Below are 20,410 nucleotides of genomic sequence, written 5' to 3' on the forward strand. Positions count from 1 at the left end.
CTGAATTTTTTTGGGATGGAAATCTTGCCAATGTAGCTAGGTCTAGCTTCCAAATACCACAGGGCCATCCTAAATTCAATATTTAAGTTCATAAAGAAATAAAAGTATAACATCTCTGAGTGTTTGAGCAATATGACCTAATTTGACTTATCTTTTGGAGTTCTGCAGCTGTAGCACCTAAAACACAAAGCTACTACTTTTGAAACAGTGACCGAGAAAAATCCCCCTTAAATATGGAAGAACAGAAGAAATCATCAGATAAAAGTTTTAATTGTGAATAAATGAGGAGTATGTTACACTCTCAGAGATAATTTTGAGGTTGTTTTACAATCTTCCCTTAGATCTCTACATTTACTTTATACTCGTAGTTTTCTGAGATCAGTAAACAGTCCCTTGAAGCACGAGCAAAAATAATAGACCACAATGTACAAATATTTGCATGGTCATCATTACTTCCTATACACTGTGGTTCAAATGTCTACCATATCAAGTTCAAAGCCTCGGATTCTGAAACTAGTGGCAGCAGGTGTACATTCTGTTAAGAGCCTGCATTTTAAATGTTTTTCTGCACATTAAAATGTGACACTGCAAGGCCAAATCTAATGATTCTGCTTGTCAAATTACCCTTCTTGCCTTTTTTTTTAATGCAAAATAACTATTAGCCATAGGCTACATACTGTATCATGTGGAAATACAGGCTTCCAGATTCCAGAGTCTTTTGTTTCATGGTGTGCTAAGGCTTTCCTTTTCTAGCCATTTTCAGGGAATCCCACACAAGGGCTAAGGTTGTCAGTGCCTTTGCCATCCAGCAAGACTAGCTTTTAGGCAAATATCAATTTTTAAAAATACAAATAATTTTAACTCTAGTTACAAGTTTTCACATAAAACTTAAGTATTTGGAAAGCACCAACCACCTAAAAGTTCATCCAAGCATGGCTTTCAATCTAGTTGGAGAAACAAGATATAAACAGAAAATTTACAGCACTGTTTCAGGCAATTAAGTCTAGGATGGCATGTAACAGGTTGTCTATAGGTGCTGTATACAGGTGAAATAGCAAGGTGAGGATTCATGTAAACTGTTTAGCTCTGACATGTGGTTGCTCAGAATAACCATTAACAGCTGTGCTGGTCTTGGGTCTAGGCAACCTCAGCCTCATCCTCCGACTTCACCTTCTCTGCCCTATATTTTAGGGGAACGAACCCTGAAAACTCCATTTTTCCAGGCTTTGGTGTCAATTGACTTTTGTTTGGGTTCAGGCAATGGAAGGCACTAGTGGGAGAAGCCCCCTCCACCTTAGGCAGCATCTCAGAAGCAGAATCTTTTTGTGGTGCCAGCTTCAGGCAACAGAAGCCCCCACTCCCACCTCATCCTCTGCTTCCAGCCTCTGGACTCTGATACAATCACCTCCTTCCTGGGTCTTCCCCGTAGGAGGGGTGGCATCTTCCTGCGGATGCTGCTCTATGGGCTGGTCAACCTCTTCCATCACCCATGTAATCTATTTTTTTTGCATTAAATTACCTCTATTTAAATATTCAGAGTGGTTTACATTATTATGGTTGGATTTTTTCTCTTGTTTTAAAATTAGTTTCAGGTGTACAAAGCAACATACTAATTAGACATTTACAAACCTCACAAAGTGATAATCTCAACAAGTCTACTACCCATCTGACACCGTACATAGCTATTGCAATACCACTGACCATATTCCCTAAGCTGTACTTTACATCCCCTGACTATATATTTTTTAAATCATAGTTTACATTCAATATTATTTTATATCAGTTTTAGGCATACAGTGTAGTGGTTCGGCATTTATATAATTTATGAAGTGATCCCCTGGATAAGTCTAGTACCCACCTGGCACTATACATAATTTTTATAAAATTATTGACTATATTCATTATATTGTACTTCACACCCCCGTGACTATTTTGTAACTAACAATTTGTACTTCTTAATCTCTTCACCTTTCTCACTCAGCCCCCAATCCCTTCCCATCTAGCATATTATGGTTAGATCTTTACTGATACAACGACAACAATAATAATAATAGTGAAGGAGGAGGAGGAAGAGGAGGAGGAGGAAGAAGAGGAGGAAGAGGAGGTACAGGAAGAGGAGGTGGAGGAGGAGGGAGGAGAAGAAGGAGGAGATGGAGGAGAAGAAATTAGTAGGCTGAATACAGGTACATTTCCGTAAGTTATTTTTTGCAGCTTATTGGTTAAGAGCAGAGGTTGACAAACTTTTATAAAGGGCTGCATAGCAAATATTTTAGGTTTTGTGTTCTATACAGTGTCTTGGGACTACTCAACTGTGCCATTACAATGTGAAAGAATCTATAGGCAATATGTAAATGAACAGTCCCCTGACTGTTCCAATAAGGTTCTATTTACAAAGAGAGGTGGCAGGCCAAATCTGACCCAGGAGGTGGAATTTGCCAATCCCTGATTTAGGGTGTTAACATAATAGATACTGGCAGCACTTTGCAGAAGAACCAAACTCAATTAATTTTTTGAGTCAATCAATACCAAATCATACACTTTGAAGAATTGTTAGAAGTAATATAATCGAATTTGCACAAGATGCTTAAATTTCCTCTACCATTATCCCAAAGTAGTCATATAATCTGTATAAATATCTACAGACAGATCACATACTTTTCAAACAGCTGCACTTATTATCAGCTTCTTCCTTACTTTTAGCCAAAATCTGTCTTCCTATAACCCAGTGGTCTTGCTCCTTCTGAATCCACACTGAGCAAATCCAACCCTTAACTAAAAGGCACCTAGACTTTGATGGCTTTCCTATGGGCACATTCTAATTTATCATTAGTCTTCTTAAAACAAGGCACCAAGAACTGGTCTAAAGCGTTTTTCTTTTTGTTCAGCAAATATATATAAAATGCTTACTCTGTGTCACATATGATCTAGGCTCTGGGGATAAGGCAATAAACAAAGTAGACTAGGTCCCTGCTTTCATAGAGCTCACTGTAGTTGGAGATAAGAAAGAAAGAAATAAAGCAGATTAGGGAGATTGATAGTGAGATGGAGGGAAGTTGTTTTAAATATTATGGTCAGAGAAATCCTCCTGGGTAAGGTGGCACTTCAGCCGAGTTAAAAAGAAACTGTGGGAGTGACTGATGTACGTAGCTGCGAAAGGAGTGTCCCAGGAAACCATAAATGCAAAGGCCCTTAGGCAGGAGTGTGTTAGGATGTCCACTGAGCAGCATGGAAGATGGAAAGACCTAATAGAATTGTAGACCTGGGAACTTGACCCCACTCCTTTCTGTTTCTAGAATATCCCAAGCTAGTGTTCTAGTCTTTCTGTTCTCCTGATTTCAATGTTTTGTTCAGTGAATGCTCTGAATTTGTGTTGATTAGAAAGAAGCCCAGCAGGAGCTGTATATGCCGGTTCCAAAGAATGAGAGTGATCAAAGAAAAGAGTAATTTATTAAAACAAAATTACATAAAATGTATTTTTGTTTTTGTTTAAAAATAGTAAAGAGTTTAAGGAGTAATGCTTTTTAAATTACTTAGGGATTATAAATGCTGACACTATGCAGAAATCCTAACAGAAAACAGTGGGCATTACACATTTTTTTTTTGTAAAGCTTGACAGGTTATGAGCTTCCTAGTGTTAACGCTAATCAAGCATCCTCTCCTTTTAAAAAGTGACCAGCAGGGTCCCAAATAAATCCAGAAAGCAAAGCTGCAGGTCTCAGCATCTTTTGATCTGAGTATTTTCAAAGAAATAAAAAATTAATATTATTATTTTTATCACCTTTTTTTTTTTCAGGGATCTGTGTTGTTAGCAGATTCTATAGACTATCTCATGCTTCCAATTTTACTGATAGTTTAAAAACATCTCCTTTTGGTTAAACTTAATACTTTTTATTGGTAGATAAATCTAAAACACAATAATTCATTGGGCATAAATGTTGCTATAGAAAGAAACCTCAGCTTCTCGGACAAACTTTCCAGTGGCATTTCTATTACTAGGATTCTAATCCTGGTTTTGTCTCAAAGAATAGGGTGACCTTGTCCTGGAACCCCTCTGTGTCATTTTTCTTTCATTTACAAAATACACCCCCCAAATGCCCTAACCTTTAAGAGAAATACATCCCCAAATGTTCTGCAAATGAGGAAAATTCTGAAAATACTGTACTATGTCTTATGGATAACAAAGAGTGAGGAGCTGCCGAGAATGAAAACCCTTTTCCCTCTCTTCCTCTCCTCTCCTCTTCTGAAAGAAGATGAGCAGGGGGAAGATACTAGGATTCTTATGCCTCAGGGAAAACTGCGAAATGAGCAAAATTGGCATTTTGTTCTACATCCTTTCTTTATCTCTTTTCCACCTTCTGCTCCTTTCTACTTTTTTGTTTTCACACCAAATGCACTATTACTTCTTGACTATTACACTAGACTAACCTTCTACACTCCCCAAACTTATTTTCTTCCTTTCCAGGATAGCAACATATTATTAGCCAGTTATGCCCCATTAGTTGAATAAGTGGAGTCTGAATCCAACCCCTAGCAAGTTATGCATTTGACATGGGACGTATTTCTGTTTGTTCACCCAGATAGGCATCTTTTTCTAAATTACACAAAAATTGCCACATGGGCTAACAAAGGCCTTGCTTCCACACCCTCTCTTACAAGTTGCCAACAAAATTTCTGATTTCCCAGTTATCAGGTACTGTGATTATCTTATTAAAGTAATTCATAAGGACACTTCTAAGGTTAAATTTTGTATTCCATGAAAGTACTGAATCATTGTAACCTCAGTTTTGATTCAACCTCTTTATCTTTTCTGTCCCACATAACTTCTGATTTTTTGTTTGGAGTTTCACTGTACATTTATTTAGAAAGAAAAAAGAAAACAAAAGCCCGATAAACCTACATTGTCCAGACAAGCTTGATTCTGGCTGACATACTTGATAATGATAATCTTCTATGCAAGTTTTCAAAATTAGTTTCTAATATGCCATGGATAGTCTGAATTTAATTAAAACTCCACCTATCCATAGCATAACCCTTTCCCCTAAGCCTATAAAAAGGTTAAGGAACAAAAATTTCCTTTGTAAGTTTTTAAACATCCCTTTTAAGAACAAAATAATCAAGCTCTATTCTGTATTTAAAAGCTAGTCCTTATGTCTCCAAACATGATGCATATCATAAAATTCATACCAACCTAAAGATAAGCAATGACACTGCTCCTGTTATTTTTTGCTATATATGTATTATATTATATTATATATAATAGTAATAAGAACAGAGTGGTTGATATATATTTGTTTCTAATTATAACCTGAGATACGATCATAACGCTGTTAGTTAACGGATCTATTCTGTTCCTTGTCATCACTTCACACCTCTCCCTGAGGGCAAAGGGTATAGTTTCAGAATGTCCACAGCTATTTGGTTCTGATACAGCATAAGGTTAGACTGGAAGTAGGACAATGACAAAGGTGACCAAACTCTTTCAGAGAAGCTTACCTTGCCACCCCTACCTTCTAAGGGCTGTATCTGTTACAAGAGCACTAGGTCAGTGCTCAGAAATGCTATACCTTACTGAATCCTTTCCATAGTACTAGCCTGTTGCTGAGCTTTAGTTCCTCATTTTAAAAATACTTGTCCTTCCTCTCTATAACAGTGATTTGAAGATGTAATGAGATCATGCATGAAAGTACTTTTTAATCTATAGAACATAAATGTATGTAATAATATAAACTCAATACAGTGTAGCTGTATTGAGTACAGATTAAGTACTAGGAGCAGCACCAGATTTTTTACACGTCACCTCTTTGTAATGCTCAAACAACCCTGCAAGTCTGATATAATCATACTAGATTGACATATGAGTTCCCTGAAGTTTAGTGAGATTAGGTGTCTTGCCAAGGTCAAATAGCAACAAGTGTTACGTTCAGGATTTAAATTTAAACCAGTCTAAATCCAAAGTCCATACTTTATTCACTATAATTCTACCTCTAACTACAGGCTGTACTTTTCCTGTGTACCACAACCAAGGCAATCACACTGTTTAATGACCTCAAGCAATGACTAAAGGAGAAGATAATTGCAGAATAGCAGGTAACTCTGGCAAAGCTGATTGAGAAAATACCCTGTTAATATACAATCTATGTTTAAACTTTAGAACAGAACACCGATGACCTGGAAAACCCTTTTTTACTCCATAATTTTTAAAATAATTTTGATGCATAAAGTAAAGGAGGAAAATGAGATATTTAAGATGCAAGAATAATATTACTTTCCATCTCAGCCAAAGTGGAGCTTAGGTTTTCCACCAGAAGTATTATCCTAGTCACATTATCAAGCAGATACACAAATCACAAATAATATGAAACAGGAAAAACACAAGGATTTTCTCAGTTTTGAAAACAGCTAAGCACATCAGAAAATTCTTTTTAAAAATGTGGGTAAGTCCTTTTCACAGTAACTAATATTTCTTCTGTAGGCTTTGATGTAAAATTTGGTTTATAAACTTAGATATAGCCATATTTTTACTTTTTACAGAAATCAAGTTATCAAGTAAGGTATTCATTCACAACACCGATAAATTCTGCTATTTAAAAGTTATACTATGTACACAAAGGCTTACCCTTAGAACATTTTGCATGATAGCTTTAAGTCATTGGCATGAAAACTTGCTCAGGAAAGCAGAAAAGCCTGATTAATAGTCAATATTCTCTTAGGCCAGTAAAAAGGAGATTCCATACACATAAAAATCAAAATTATATTTTTAAGCAGCTCTTGAGAACTTTTCAGCCGACTGGGTACAGATCTGGGCGCTTTACTTCTCATAATGGCATTATCAGATCGGCATGTGAGATCCTACATACGCACATTTATAAAAATTGTCAGGACCTTATCAGTCACTTATCTTTGTGTCCAAAGAGGGGAACTGTGTCCTCAGCTAATGAACTCATAGTATTATTACATCTATAAAACTTTGCTCTCCAAACCATAGTTCCACAAGGCCATCTCATAGAGATGGCCTTATGATACCAAATATTCTTTGTAGTTCCTGGTTTAATGGTAAGACCAAACTTCATCCAATTCTCCTAAGTGTCTTCAATAAATACTCCTGGTTTCTCAGTAGTATTAAGATGAAAAGCATAGTCATTTGTTCCTGCCACAGCTATTGTCTTTATCTGCTCTTCTGTCCTGGAGACCATCATGTGGATGTCAAAGAAAGAGTCCTCGTCAAGATGTTTTCGAAGGCTTTTGAGTATGACCAATGCTGATGCCCATCCAAGACATCCTGCTGCAGATAATCAAGCCTCAGAGTCTTGTGTGTAAATACCTTGGGCCTCTAGACCGGTTATGTTGTTATTGAGAGTGGTCAGGCCAATTTTATAACTAGAGACCCTTTTCAAATCTATTTTAAAATCTTCAAAGATTGAGATTTCTTTTCTTTGTAAGTTGCCTTTCTATCTCTATGGACCTCTTTGAAACTGGGGTAAGTGGGACAGGAAGTTCTGGGAACACTGTGGCCATTCCGCTGGAAAGCTCTTTTCTTCATACCACTCCTATACCTCGCAAATGTCTGTGGTGGGAATGAAATCAGGGAGAAAGTGTGGCTATCTTTTTTTTGTGCTAGCCACTTTTGTTTGGCCTACATTGGTTCTAGGTTCTAAGCTAGAACTAATTTCCCCTCTAACCTAAGCAAAAGGAGTGCTATCAACCATGTATGTTTCAATCTGATTTACCGCCGTGTAGGATCCACACAAGAGGAGTTAATAAAGCTTCAAAATAGTAGAGTGTTCCTTTGTGGTTATGTCTCCTATTGTCACAGCTACCAAGCATTATGAATCTTAGAAGTGATAGTGTTTGCCTCTTTACTCAGGTCACTAGGAAATTCAGAGCAAAACTTGTGACTCGCCTTTAGTAGGTGGAAGGAATTTATGGTACATACTGTGTTTCCCAGAAAAAAAGACCTAGCCGGATCTTCCACGCTAATGCATTTTTTGGAGCAAAAATTAACATAAGACCCGGTCTCATTTTAATATAAAACTGGGTATAGTATAATATAATATAATATAATATAGCATAATATAGCATAATATAATATAATACTGAGTCTTATTTTAATATAAGAACAAGTCTTATGTTAACATAACACCGGGTATAATATAATATATAATATATAATATAATATAAGACTGGGTCTTATATTAATTTTTGCTCCAAAAGACACATTAGAGCTGATGGTCCGACTAGGTCTCATTTTGGGGGAAACACGGTATTTAAGGTATTGACCCCTGCTTTCTATTATTTTCCTTTCCCTGTGATTTTCTAATATATTCTGTTTTTCAGTTGTGATTGTAATGAAGCTAACTCAACTCTAATCAGAGAGCTACAATAACGATAATTATTATTATGCATAAAAACATGAGAACTAAGCAGTAATCTATAGTACCATCTGGTCAACCATGGAAACAAGAGGGTCAGGAAACTGATAGACTATGTGTAAAGATCTTAAAAGGAATATAAGTAAGATTGATCAAATACATGAGGGCGTAAATTAGAAAGCACAGAGCAAAGATTCATGCCACTAAATAAAGAGCCCTACTCCTCCTGCAGTTTGACGGCCTGACATGATCTCATCCTGGGCACTGATTTGAGAATTCTTCCAGTGTCATTGGAATTTATCTTTTATATTACCCTGATTTAAGTCTCAAGAAAAGCTCTTGGATCACAAATGACCAAGCTAAAAATGCGTATGAATTGTTTTCTAGTTCTTGATTCTCAAATTGATTCTAACTAATTGGAAAGTTTTCTCCCAGATCTCATTTACAGACTTACTAAATATGATGAGTATTAAATTTATAAAACATGTGCTAAGGAAGGAGGCCGATCTGGTAAAAGACAAGTATACTCCTTTGAATCCCTTAAAGTAGGATAGCTCAAAACAGACACCTGGTCATTATAACATAAAAGAACATTTAAAGCATTATAACTTTAGGAAAAAAAGTCCCAAGATGAACCTAAAGGATACAAACAAATAGCCCTATATTGCTCCTGTAGCAACATCCATTCTATGCTAAGGGAAAATACTGAAGCTTGCATTACTCATTCTTTTTATTTTTATTTTGCATTACTGATTCTTAACTCCAGTCATTTCACCCTTCATGATTTATTATAAAATTCTCTATTCTATAATGTAGTTTATATAATAGAAACTTTTAGAATAGATTTTTAAAATACAGGAGTTTCTGCTCTAATGTGATATATATATATACATTCCTGAAAAACCTCTTTCTGCAAAATTGCACACTAAAAATTATAGGCATATGGGAAAACAGCATTAGAGGCAGGCAACTCAAAGACAGAACACTAACGAAAACAGTAACAATTCTAAGAAAACAGTAGCACAATTTCAAAAACACGTGGCACATTCTCAACAAAGATATAACTGGAGTAAACATAGGATTTGAATCTTTTTTTTTAAAAAAAAGGTGAAAAAAGTTAATAAAGGAAGGATTGAGGACTGGGTTGTAAGAACAAGAGGCCAATGTACAAAGAACAGGCAGAAATACACAATAGAGGCTTCTACAACAGAGCATGTGACCAAACTGAGCAAAAAAGAAGAATTTGGGACGAATGGTCTTCATGTACAGTACAATTTTCCCGTTATTTAGCTGTATCAATGTAGTTTGACTTTAGCCGCTGTATTGCTTAGTGGCACAAAACAACTCAATCATTTATGAGTTAATTTGTATTACAAAAACAAGGTTGTAACAGAACAGAGTATAGCAAAACTTTAAATTATCATAGCTTTTCTAGATTTATATTGAAAAATGGAAATTAAAAATATCTTAGCAACCCAAGTCACTACTGAGAACTCTCAGTATAGGAAGAAAATATAGTTAAAATAATAACTCTGATATGTGTAAGTGCTCAGTAAATCAGCAGTAGCTATTACCGCTACAACTACTACTGTTGCTGCTACTTCTGCCAGTGTAGTAGTCCCCCTTTTCCACTGATTTAGTTACCGAGGTCAACTGTAATCTGAACATATTAAATAGAAAATTCCAGAAATAATTCATAAGTTTTAAATTATGTTTAAATTCCATTTAAATTTAAGTTTAAATTCTGTTGTGAGTAGCATGATAAAATCTTTTATCACCCCTCTCCATCCTGCCCAAGACATGAATCATCCCTTTGTCCAGCGTATCATCTCACATCATCACAAGAAGGGTGAATACAGTACTACAGGATATTTTGAGAGAGAGAGAGAACACATTTACATAACTTTTATTACAGTGTATTGTTATAATTGTTCTATTTTATTATTACTTATTGTTGTTAATCTCTTACTGTGCCTAATTTATAAATTAAATTTATTATAGGTATGCATGTATAGGAAAAAAACAATATTTGTAGGGTTTGGTACTATCCGTGGTTTCAAACATCCACTGGAGTTCTTGGAATGTATCCCATTCAAACAGCAGGAGGACTACTGTAAAGAAGGAATTTAAAAGGGCTCTGATGCAGACATCTGTAGCATATCCATTATCTATCACTCCCTGCTTTCTTGCTAACTAAATTCTGATCTTTACTCAGGTATCTACCTCTCAGGGAAGGTTACCTTAACCTATTTTAAAAGCATATCTGGATTAGTCTAAACCAATTATAGTAATCCCATTCCTTTTGCCAGTGACTGGTTTAAGAGCATGTGTCCTCCTGGCCAATAAAACGTGAAGGAAATTAGCTAGGGGACCAGGTGAGTAGTTTGGGGGAACACTTTATACAGGACTTAAGAAAGAGATACTAGAGCAGTTTATCTCTTCTTTTCCTCTAAATACTAGTAGGGCAAAAGTATCTTAGGTGCTCTGATGCTCCCCTTTTATTTTTGAATTCCCCTGGCTCAAATAATTTAACCTTTTGGCATTTCCCTCACTATCTTGTCAGCTCCCTGTTGATTTTAAAATAATAAAAGAAAACAAATCTTATTTAGCATTTTTTTTTAATTTGTCAGAATAACCTAATCTGTCATTACCAAAAATGGAAGTGTCTTCTTACATTTGTTTCTAAAATGAACTAAGACTAATTTATTTTGATAACTTTTACATATAATATTTACAATCTTCTTTATAACAATTATTTTTCTACTGCATAGCTAGACTGTCTAGCTCTGTGCTATCCAATACAGTTGCCACTAGCCACATGTGGCTATTCGAATTTAAATGAATTAAACTTAAAAATTATGTTCTTTAATTGTACTGGCCACATTTCAAGTGCTAAATAGCTAATTTGACTCGTGGCTACCAAGCTGGACAGTGCACATATAAAATATTTGAAGAAATATTGAAGAAAGTTCTCTTGGACAGCGCCAGGCTAGATTATGTGTTTTGAAAGTTGAAACTTTCACATGTCAGATTACATTTTAAAAGGCCCCAGCTTACACAATTTATGCTCAGACAATTTTATTAACTTGGATAATATGAAAATAAATTTCAGTGCAGTAAATGAATTGCCTCAAATTCTGAACTAGTAAAGTCAAGATTAATGGGAAAAAAGTTAATTATTTGTATGCTCATGATATAGTCATGTTAACTGTATCGCCTTATCATTTGATAAAAGCTGAAACAGAAAAAGATAATAATAGAAAAGTCAACATGCCAACAGCAAGCTCTATAATTTGAGCATCTAAAACACAGTTGATGGGTAAAACGCAACAATCCTGAGATGTCTGGCATGTTGTTTTCTTTTTCTGTTACCTATCAAACATTACTCATATTATATACTACCTATGTTATCAGCGCCAAAGTGCGTGCCTACCCAAACAATTATGTAACAATGGAAAATGAGAGGTAGGTTTGGCGTTCTCACTCCTACCTAACATATAGTCTGACATATACTAAGTATTCAATTCTTCTACCCTTGTCTAAAACTTCTCTTCTTCTGAGATTCATGTTATTCAGCCAAATCATTATCTGGCTTCACCATTACTTCCTACCAACCTCACGATGGTCTTTTCCCCTCATTTATTAAAGAGTTTGATACCTGGTTCATAGTTCCACCATATGCTCCAAGTTCTAACATCACCGAGCGACTTCAACATCCACATGGGAGACTCCCCAAACCACCTAGCCTTGGCCTTCCTTGAACTCCTTTACCTCCACTCAAGGGTAGATACGTACTACCATGAATATACTCCAGGTCTGTCATCGAGAACAGTCTCACTTCTCACATTTAAAATTCAAACACACTCCATTCCCTGATCCCCTCACCTTCTATCTCCTTCACTCTGCTTTTCCTACAACACTGGTTCTTTGATTTTATGGATTTTTTAAATTTAGGTCCTTAACTTTCTCCCGTTAGCCGTCTTTAGACTCCACTGTCATTCCTAACATAGAACACATGGCTCAACACTTTAGTTGTTTTCATCAGTATCCTTACATTCTTCTTGACTTCATTGTTGTTCTGTTGTAACGTTGCCTTTCTCCAATCCAGTCTCATATAAAGCATACACTTGGGGCTAAATGTTTCAGTGGTTTCTTCATGCCTCAAGATAAAGATCTTCAACCTCCACACCTTGCACTTAATTTTCCTTCTGCCTAAAATGCTCATTGTCACTTTCTTCTTTTCTGTTCAGCTCCTATTTGCCCCGCAGATCTTGAGCTTCCTATGAAAAGTAATTCCTAAATCCCTAATTAGGCAATGTGCCAATTCTATATGCTTTTATAGCATCGCATACTTGTTCTATCATATCATATCACTCCTCATTCTGTATTGTAACTTTTTGCATGTAAGTGATTTCCCAGGAAATTATAAGATCCTTGAGGGCAGAAATTGCTTTTTTCACTCTAGCACACGCTGATATTCACAAGGCACTCAATTATTTGTTGAATGAATGCAAAAATAATGCTAGTAACTTGAAATAATCATTGTAACTGAGGCTATATTTCATTATTTCAAGATGCAAATTTAACAGAATTAAATGTGATAAATAAGCTAGAGAGTGTGTTAGAAGGTGGTGTGGGGAGAAATAAGAGCAGGGTAAGGAAGACTAGGATTCCCAGGGTTGTAGGGAGCAGGGAGAGTTGCAATTTTAAATATGGTATTCAGACTAGGCCTCACTGCGCAGGTGACAGCTGAGTAAAGGTGAGGTAAGAGAGTTAGCATGTAGATATTTTGGGGGATTGAATACAAGGCAAAGGGAAAAGACAATGTAAAACTGTAAGTTGGGAACACATCCACCATGTACAAAGAAGGAGGCCCTTATGGCTGGAGCAGAGAGAATGAGGAAGAAATAATAAGAGATTAATTCAGAGAAGTAATGGAAGGCCAGAGTGTGTAGGCCTTGCAGGCTTTTGCAAGGTCTTCGGATTTAAGTAAAAATGGGGATGTATTGAAGGGTTTTGAGAAAAGGATATAATCTGATTCACTCTGCCTCCTTTATTAAGGATGTAGGGAACAAGAGTAGCATGGGGAACTCTAAAAAAGCCATAAAGAGTAATCCAGTGAAAAAGTGGTAGCAGTGGAGGTAGTGAGAAGTAGTCAGATCTCTGATACATTTTGAAGGTAAAGCTAATGGGATTTTCTGAGGAATGGATATAGGCTGTGAGACAGAGAAGGGAATCGAAAATAACTTGAGGGTTTGGGGCTTGTGCCAGACAGAGTTGACATCTGAGATGAGAAAAACTGCTGGGAGACCAGGTTTGTAGAAATGTTTTAGAGATAACATTTGGACGTGTTAAATATTAGATGTCTATTAAAAGTTCAATCAATAATAAGATATGAGTCTAAAATCCATAGAAGAAGTCTTAGCTGAAAATACAAATTTGTGGCTCAAAGGACATATGAATGATATCAAAAGCCATGAAAATTGATGAGATCATCAAGGAAATGAGTATTGGTAGGGCAGAGAAAAAGGCCAAGGACTAAGTCCTGGGTACTCGACCATTTAGACACCAGAGAAAAGAGTAGGAATGAGCAAAGGCAAATGAGAAAGAATAGCAGTAAAATAAAAGGACAACCAAGAAGTTGTAGTGTCATGGAAGTCTAGTGAAGATGAAGTTAGACAAACACTCAGAACTGACTATTGGATTTAGCAATACGGAAGTCACCTGTGATGTCACAAATCATTTTCAGTAGAATGATGGAGGTGAAAACTTGACAGGATCGATTTTAAGAAAAAAATGAGTAGAGGAATTAGATATAGTAAGTACAGATATCTCTTTTGAGAAATTTTGTTTCAAGGAGAGAAAAAGACATGGGAAAATAACGGGCAGGTTTTTGTTTTTTCAAAATAGGAGAAATAACAATATGTTTGTATGAGTATGGAAAAATCCAGAAGAGATGTTGGAAAAATCATCTACATACTTATGAAATAACCAAGGTAATAGGGTTTGAGAGCATGGGAGTGAAGATAGTGGGTAATAGTCTGATGACTTGAAATTAAAAGCTGTGACTTTTTAGATAGGAGGGAGGAAGAATTATCTGGAAGGAGTAATGAGATATAAAAAAGATAGGCAATCCACTTTCAGGCCCGGTCATTCAAGAGCTAAGGGAGAAAACACAAGTCCCCAACTTCAAAGAGCTACAGAGGACTCAGTATCCTCGGGGAAAGCCAGTTTCCATTAGAACAAGAAGGTGAAGGGAAGAGAAATTCAGAGATGTCAGGATATAAGTGATTTTGCTGATGAGGAATAATTCCTGAGGACACAGAAGTTTTAGCAGTTGGACAGGGATAGGAAATAGCTTTCTGGGCTTGGATGGCAGGGATGAGAATGATGCGGGAGTCTGGGTCTTCTTGCAGCAGCAAACATAATATGGGATATAAAACATAATAAGATATTCTCGGTGGGCTCAAGAAAGAATGATGGCAAAGCTGTGAGAGTCTGGAGGACCAGGGCAGCTCAACGGGTATGTAGCTCTCTCTTGATCCCTATTGGAGGAGAGTGTATTTTCTCCTAGTGCTGGAGCTTCCTCTTGACTCTTGTTGATGGAATGGATGGACCTGAAGCCAGTTCCCTTCATCATTAACAATTATAAAAATTTATGTGACCATTACACATGTGGATTTCTGATCAAATAGCTTACAATTAAAAAGAAAGTTCCCTATTCTGAGTGAAATGTAAGCTAATGTTTCATAGCAGAGTTTGGTTTTACTTACATCTGTGTTACAGGAGCGATACCGTTTCCTTTCCCCAAGGCAATATTTTCCACCTCCTGAAGGTCTGAAAACACATTTTGTTTAACATGTGAATATAATGTATCTATCCACATAGAGAGTACATATATTATTGCTTGATGAAAACATATCCACATTTACTTTAAGAAAATACAAAATTTGACAATTTATTAGTTATTCAAATCATGCTGGTGATTGTTAGGAATAATGACTATGATTGTTGAATTTAAAATTAAGTCAATTTACTATGAGTAACATTATAAGACTCTTATCATGATTTACATTCTAAAGATAATTCAATTAAATCAATATACTTTCTAACTATCATAGTAAACAGGTGATCAGTTCGATGAGAGTTTTAAAATCACTTATTTATAATGAAAAGTCATTTGAATCATATTCAACAAAACCCATAATCTGATGCTATATATTTACCAAGTAGGAAATGGAAAGTTTGTTTTTTTCCAGACTGGAAACAAGGGGAGGACACTAAATAACTCTCTGGAATTTAAAGTAATTAATGCAGAAATGAATTTCTATTTCATTTCAAACATACAGTTTTAAAACATTAAATCTAAACATCAGATGGGTTTGCATTACATAAATACTTTATATTATACTCAAATCAATGAAAAAGTGAGATGTCAAATATTTGATTTACATAAGTTAATTTTTGAAGTACTTAACATTAGGGAAAGCCATATGTTATTATTTGAATGCTGTTTTTGAATGGAGAAAACTAACTTGTCCTTTTAAAAGAGGTCCGGTCATTCTCTTAGGTATCTTAAGTATTTGGCTATTAATTTACAGTAGCCTGCATTTGAACTTAGGTTAATTATTCTGTACTTGTTTAAAAAGGATTGTCTAAATTATACTTTTGGCTCACTGGTATCAATGGGGTAATTAAAATTACAATTTTGAATCTATTTGGAATGGCAGTGAATGCTGACTCTAAGCAAAGGAAAGAAATGTCCCAGCTTGAACCAGCTTGGGAGAAATGGGTTGGTCAGATGAAAACAAGGTAGTGGGGATGGTGGTAGCATGACTAGTTTATGAGTGGGTAACAGTGAGCTTTATTTAGCAGGAGGATAATAACGATAAAAAGTAGGAGAATGGAAACACACACAACTGATATAAAGGGAAACAATTTCAAGCTGAAAAGAGAAAAAAGAAAAGGAAAGAGACATTTAGAGAGAAGAAGCAAAGAAAGGGATCGTGAGTTAAAATAAGGGGAAAAAAAATAGACCATCTTTTACCCCAGAGGGGCGGGGAGGGGAAAGGCAGAATTGATATCATAACATCATTCTGCACCAAAGTATTTGTCAGCAAAGAAGGTCGTCAACCTGAGTTCTAGACAAAAATGCAAGCACTTGACCTGCAGCTGCTAACGGAGCAGTTTAGCTTCTGGAAGGACAGGGAAGACCAACCAGAGGAATAGTCTGCCTGCAATGAGCACTGGTGGAAGGGAGAAGCAACACAGCTAGCGAAGAGTACTGGTGGGGACAGCCTTACTCCAGGGGGGCTCTGACTGGAGAAAAAGAGGAAGAGGAGCAGTCTGACCTGCACACAGCTCTCACGGGGAGAAAAGTGGTGGCAACTCCGGAAAATGATTAACGGGGGCATGTGAATGGAAACTATTTTAACACATGGGCAGTATTCTTTTCATTGTGATTTGTGATGCGAATCAAGGCATTTCAACCCTTGAAGTGCTCTCATTGGTCCTTTTAATACTAATGTAGCAGTAATAATTTTATGTGACATGTGCAAAGACCTTAGGTTTCCTGGGAATAATGGTAGGGTAGCTAAGACCAGACCCAATTCATCCATAATTCAGTAGTTTTTGGAGGAGGAAATCTATCTGATTAGTACTAGATTAAAAAGTCTGGCTATACCTGGGATAGATACACAATCCTTTTCTTTTTTCTTTTTCTTTTGTTTTCAGTTATATAGTAAGGGACAGGGAAGAAAAGGAAAGTCTGTCTAACAAGACTCCTGCTTTCCTGTGCCTATTGCTTGTTCTGAAGACAAGCACTTGGCTCACTAGTGAAACGTTTTTACAGATAACATGTGAAACCACAGCTTTGAATCATTTCCAACTGTGTCTTTTTGTTGGCTCCGGCTTACTTTAGCTACTTACGCTGGACTGTCACAGTGTCTTAGGGATGAGGAGACGCCTCCCCCGCAGGTCCTGCTGCACTCTCCCCATAGTGACCAGGCACCCCAGCCCCCATCTACGCTCTGGGGCCAAGTGCCAAAAGGAACACAATCTCCCTGATAACACCACTGCAAGATTTCACAGAAAACACAGAATTAGCTTTTAGGCAGATAGACCTATCAGGATAGAAATACATAAGGGTCAGGCAATGACCAATTATAGGCATTAGCATTCTCCCAATAGATAACAGACTGAGGGTTCTTTAACTGTGTTTAGACATTGGTGAAGGTGCATGTGATTTGCAAATTATCTTTAGCTAGGCAATGATTTATAAATCTCTGACACGTACCAGAAGTCTAAAAAACTTGACTTCTTTTTCCTTATTTCTCCTACTCCAGACTTTTAGTGTTTCTCATTACAGAGACCTCAAAAGTCTTTTTTAGATATTTTAGTATTAAACATTTTTTTCTTTATATTCCACTATTATTAGGCTCATGGAATGATAACGCAATATGGAAAGTTCCCCAGTAAGGAATTTTTATGATGGTAATTGCTTTTTCTTTAAAAAAAAAAAAAAAAAAAGGCCCGGTTGAGGCTACAATAGTAAAAGAATGTGTTGTGGCATTTCATCTACATGAGTACTGCAGACATAATAAAAGTAATGCCAAGACACTAGGGATTGGGTACAAAAAAACCCTTATATACGCTGACTAGCCGTGTGTATAGCCCCTACATGAACATGTGTCCTGGAATTCTTCTCAGCTTTACCCTCGGCAATAAACCACACATACTGCACGTAAGTAGAAAGTCAGGAATAATTTATCGAGACGCAGACATCAAATAATCAGCTCATAACTCTAACATGATAAATCTTACTTGCAGAATATGGTAAAAATGAAAGACTTTAAAAAAAATACAAGCATTTCTAGGCTTTTACTGGTACATTTTTTGTGAATTATCATCAAACATTGACAAACCATACTGATGCTATGAAAGTCATTTGTTTATATAAATAACAATAGGCAATAGAGTTGAACAACTGTCAGCAATGTTAGACACAAATTCAACCTCATATTAAAACATAAAGAGATTATGACATGTGATGCTTAGAAAGTAATCAGTTTATTATACTAATTCAATACACCCAGAATTATTTTACTTTTCACCTTTTTCACTGCCACCACCCTAGACCAAATTGGCAAATGGAATAGCTTCTTACCTGGTCTCCCTGCCTCCACATTTTTCTACCTATAATCAATCATTCTCCAGTAAGCATTCAGAGAGATCTTTTAAAAACAAATGATCACATTATGTCTCTATTTTTGCTTAAAAGATTGTGGTGGTTTCCTACTTCCCTTAACTCTGGTCAATAGTGGCCTTTGGGATCTAGTCCCTGCCCCTCCTTTTCTCAGTCTCTCTCTCTCTCTCTCTCTCTCTCTCTCTCTCTCTCTCTCTCTCTCTCTCTCTCTCTCTCTCTCTCTCACACACACACACACACACACACACACTCATTGCTCCAGACACACTGGCCTTCTTTCTCTTCCTTAATACACTAAGCTTTCCTTCCATAGGGAGCTCATTTGCTGGTCCTGGGAATACTCTTCTCACAATTCCTTATGCTGCTGTACCCTCATCATTCAGTTTCATGTCAAGTGTCATTTCAACAGTGAGGTCTTCCCTTGACCACCTTTATTCTGAAGTAGTACACCTCAACAAGCCCCCTACACTCCGCTCCCCCCACTCCAGGGTGTCATCGTGATTACATCTTCCTGTTTTAGTTCAGTCTTTCCATTTCACACTGCTTTAAATTACCCGGTTTGTTTTTCAAATTACTTCATTGTCTCCTCTCATTGGTGTGTAAAAGCCACATGTGCTTATTTACATTTAAACTGATTAAAATTAAAAATTCAGTTCCTCAGACCCACTAGCCACATTTCTAGGGCTTCATCGCCATATGTAGTCAGTGGCTATTTTGGACAGAGCAGATCTAGCACATTTCTATCACCACAGAATGTTCTATTGGAAATGCTAAATGTCTAGAACAGTACCTAGCATGTAGTAAATAAACAACAAAAATGCATTGAATGAATGAATACATTAGTTAAATCTTAAAATTCTGTGTCCTGTTTTGGTTCCTACATGTCAGGAAGGAACTGGAAATACTGGAGGGTAAACCAAGTCAAATTCATCTTTGTTTCCCTGGTAGTTGGCACTCAGTAAACATTTGAATAGTTGTAACATGAAAGACTTTTTAGAGAAGTGCTGAGCAGTTATTATTTGTCCATAAAACATTAGGCAAGAGAAAGTCAAAATTTGGTTGGCTATAAGGCAGAACATTCTGACCCTTAATCTAATAAATATTTAAGTAGGACATTAAGGCAGATTATGAGGTTTGACAATGAAAATTACCATGAAAAAAATCATCTGACCTAAGCGATGAAGCAGAGGTAGTTGGCTGAACCGATAATATATTATCAACTCTGAGAGTAGGGCTGCTGGTAATGTACACTTGAGAGGGAGAGAATGTTCCATCTGCCAGCTTATGACTTACCGAATCGATCTTGAAGACCAACTATTTGTATGTGATATACCAATTGTGTTAGACCTTCACCTATATAAAAGGCACAACATTGGGCCAACTAAACTCCAGTTTTACATTTTTGTTATTAGAAGTAGCTGTGTGTAAGAATATTTATGCCTGTATCTATTTTCCTGTGAGAATACTGAGTCATGTTGTATTAACCAGCAATTACTCATTTTTTCCCATGGTTTCAATTAATGACAACACTTTAAAAAATACCAAATCTTAAAAATTTGCCTACTTTGTTTCAAGTTGGAAATTTAGCATTACTGATTTTAATTAACATTAAGCTTGATTTTACATTTTATGAAATCACAGAGCTGCATCTAAAGCTCAAAGGAACTTGAGCATTCATGTGGTCTAAGTACTTCATTTTTCAGATGAGGAAACCAGAGCTTGAAGGAGGGTGACTTGCCCAAGGTCACTTACTGGCGGAAAAGGGATTATCTACCCAAAATTACCAAAAAAAAAAAAAAAAAAAGTCAGCACAAAAAAATCAACTGGAGGTGTAGAA

At 36.4% G+C, this 20,410-nt stretch overlaps 1 protein-coding gene across 7 annotated transcripts in view; it reads right to left on the reverse strand.

The window, feature by feature from the left end:
- The window catches only part of ADAMTS6 (ADAM metallopeptidase with thrombospondin type 1 motif 6), a 262,327-nt gene that overhangs the window by 74,043 nt on the left and 167,874 nt on the right, over positions 1–20,410 (reverse strand). For 6 of the 7 annotated variants that reach the window (XR_012495117.2, XM_019743866.3, XM_074328899.2 and 3 more), the window contains 2 exons: positions 17,298–17,443; positions 15,143–15,206 (listed from right to left, as the gene is read on the reverse strand). The exons of the other annotated variant lie outside the window; for it this stretch is intronic. Coding sequence is in view for 5 of the 6 variants with exons in the window: in XM_019743866.3 (XP_019599425.1) it covers positions 15,143–15,206; positions 17,298–17,443 (210 nt within the window). In the remaining variant the exon portion in view is untranslated. The remainder of the gene's footprint in view (positions 1–15,142; positions 15,207–17,297; positions 17,444–20,410) is intronic. 7 annotated transcript variants of the gene reach the window in all.

Source organism: Rhinolophus sinicus, chromosome 3 (genome assembly GCF_057876585.1).
Source record: "Rhinolophus sinicus isolate RSI-liver-muscle chromosome 3, RSI-T2T, whole genome shotgun sequence".
NCBI classification, from domain to species: domain Eukaryota; kingdom Metazoa; phylum Chordata; class Mammalia; order Chiroptera; family Rhinolophidae; genus Rhinolophus; species Rhinolophus sinicus.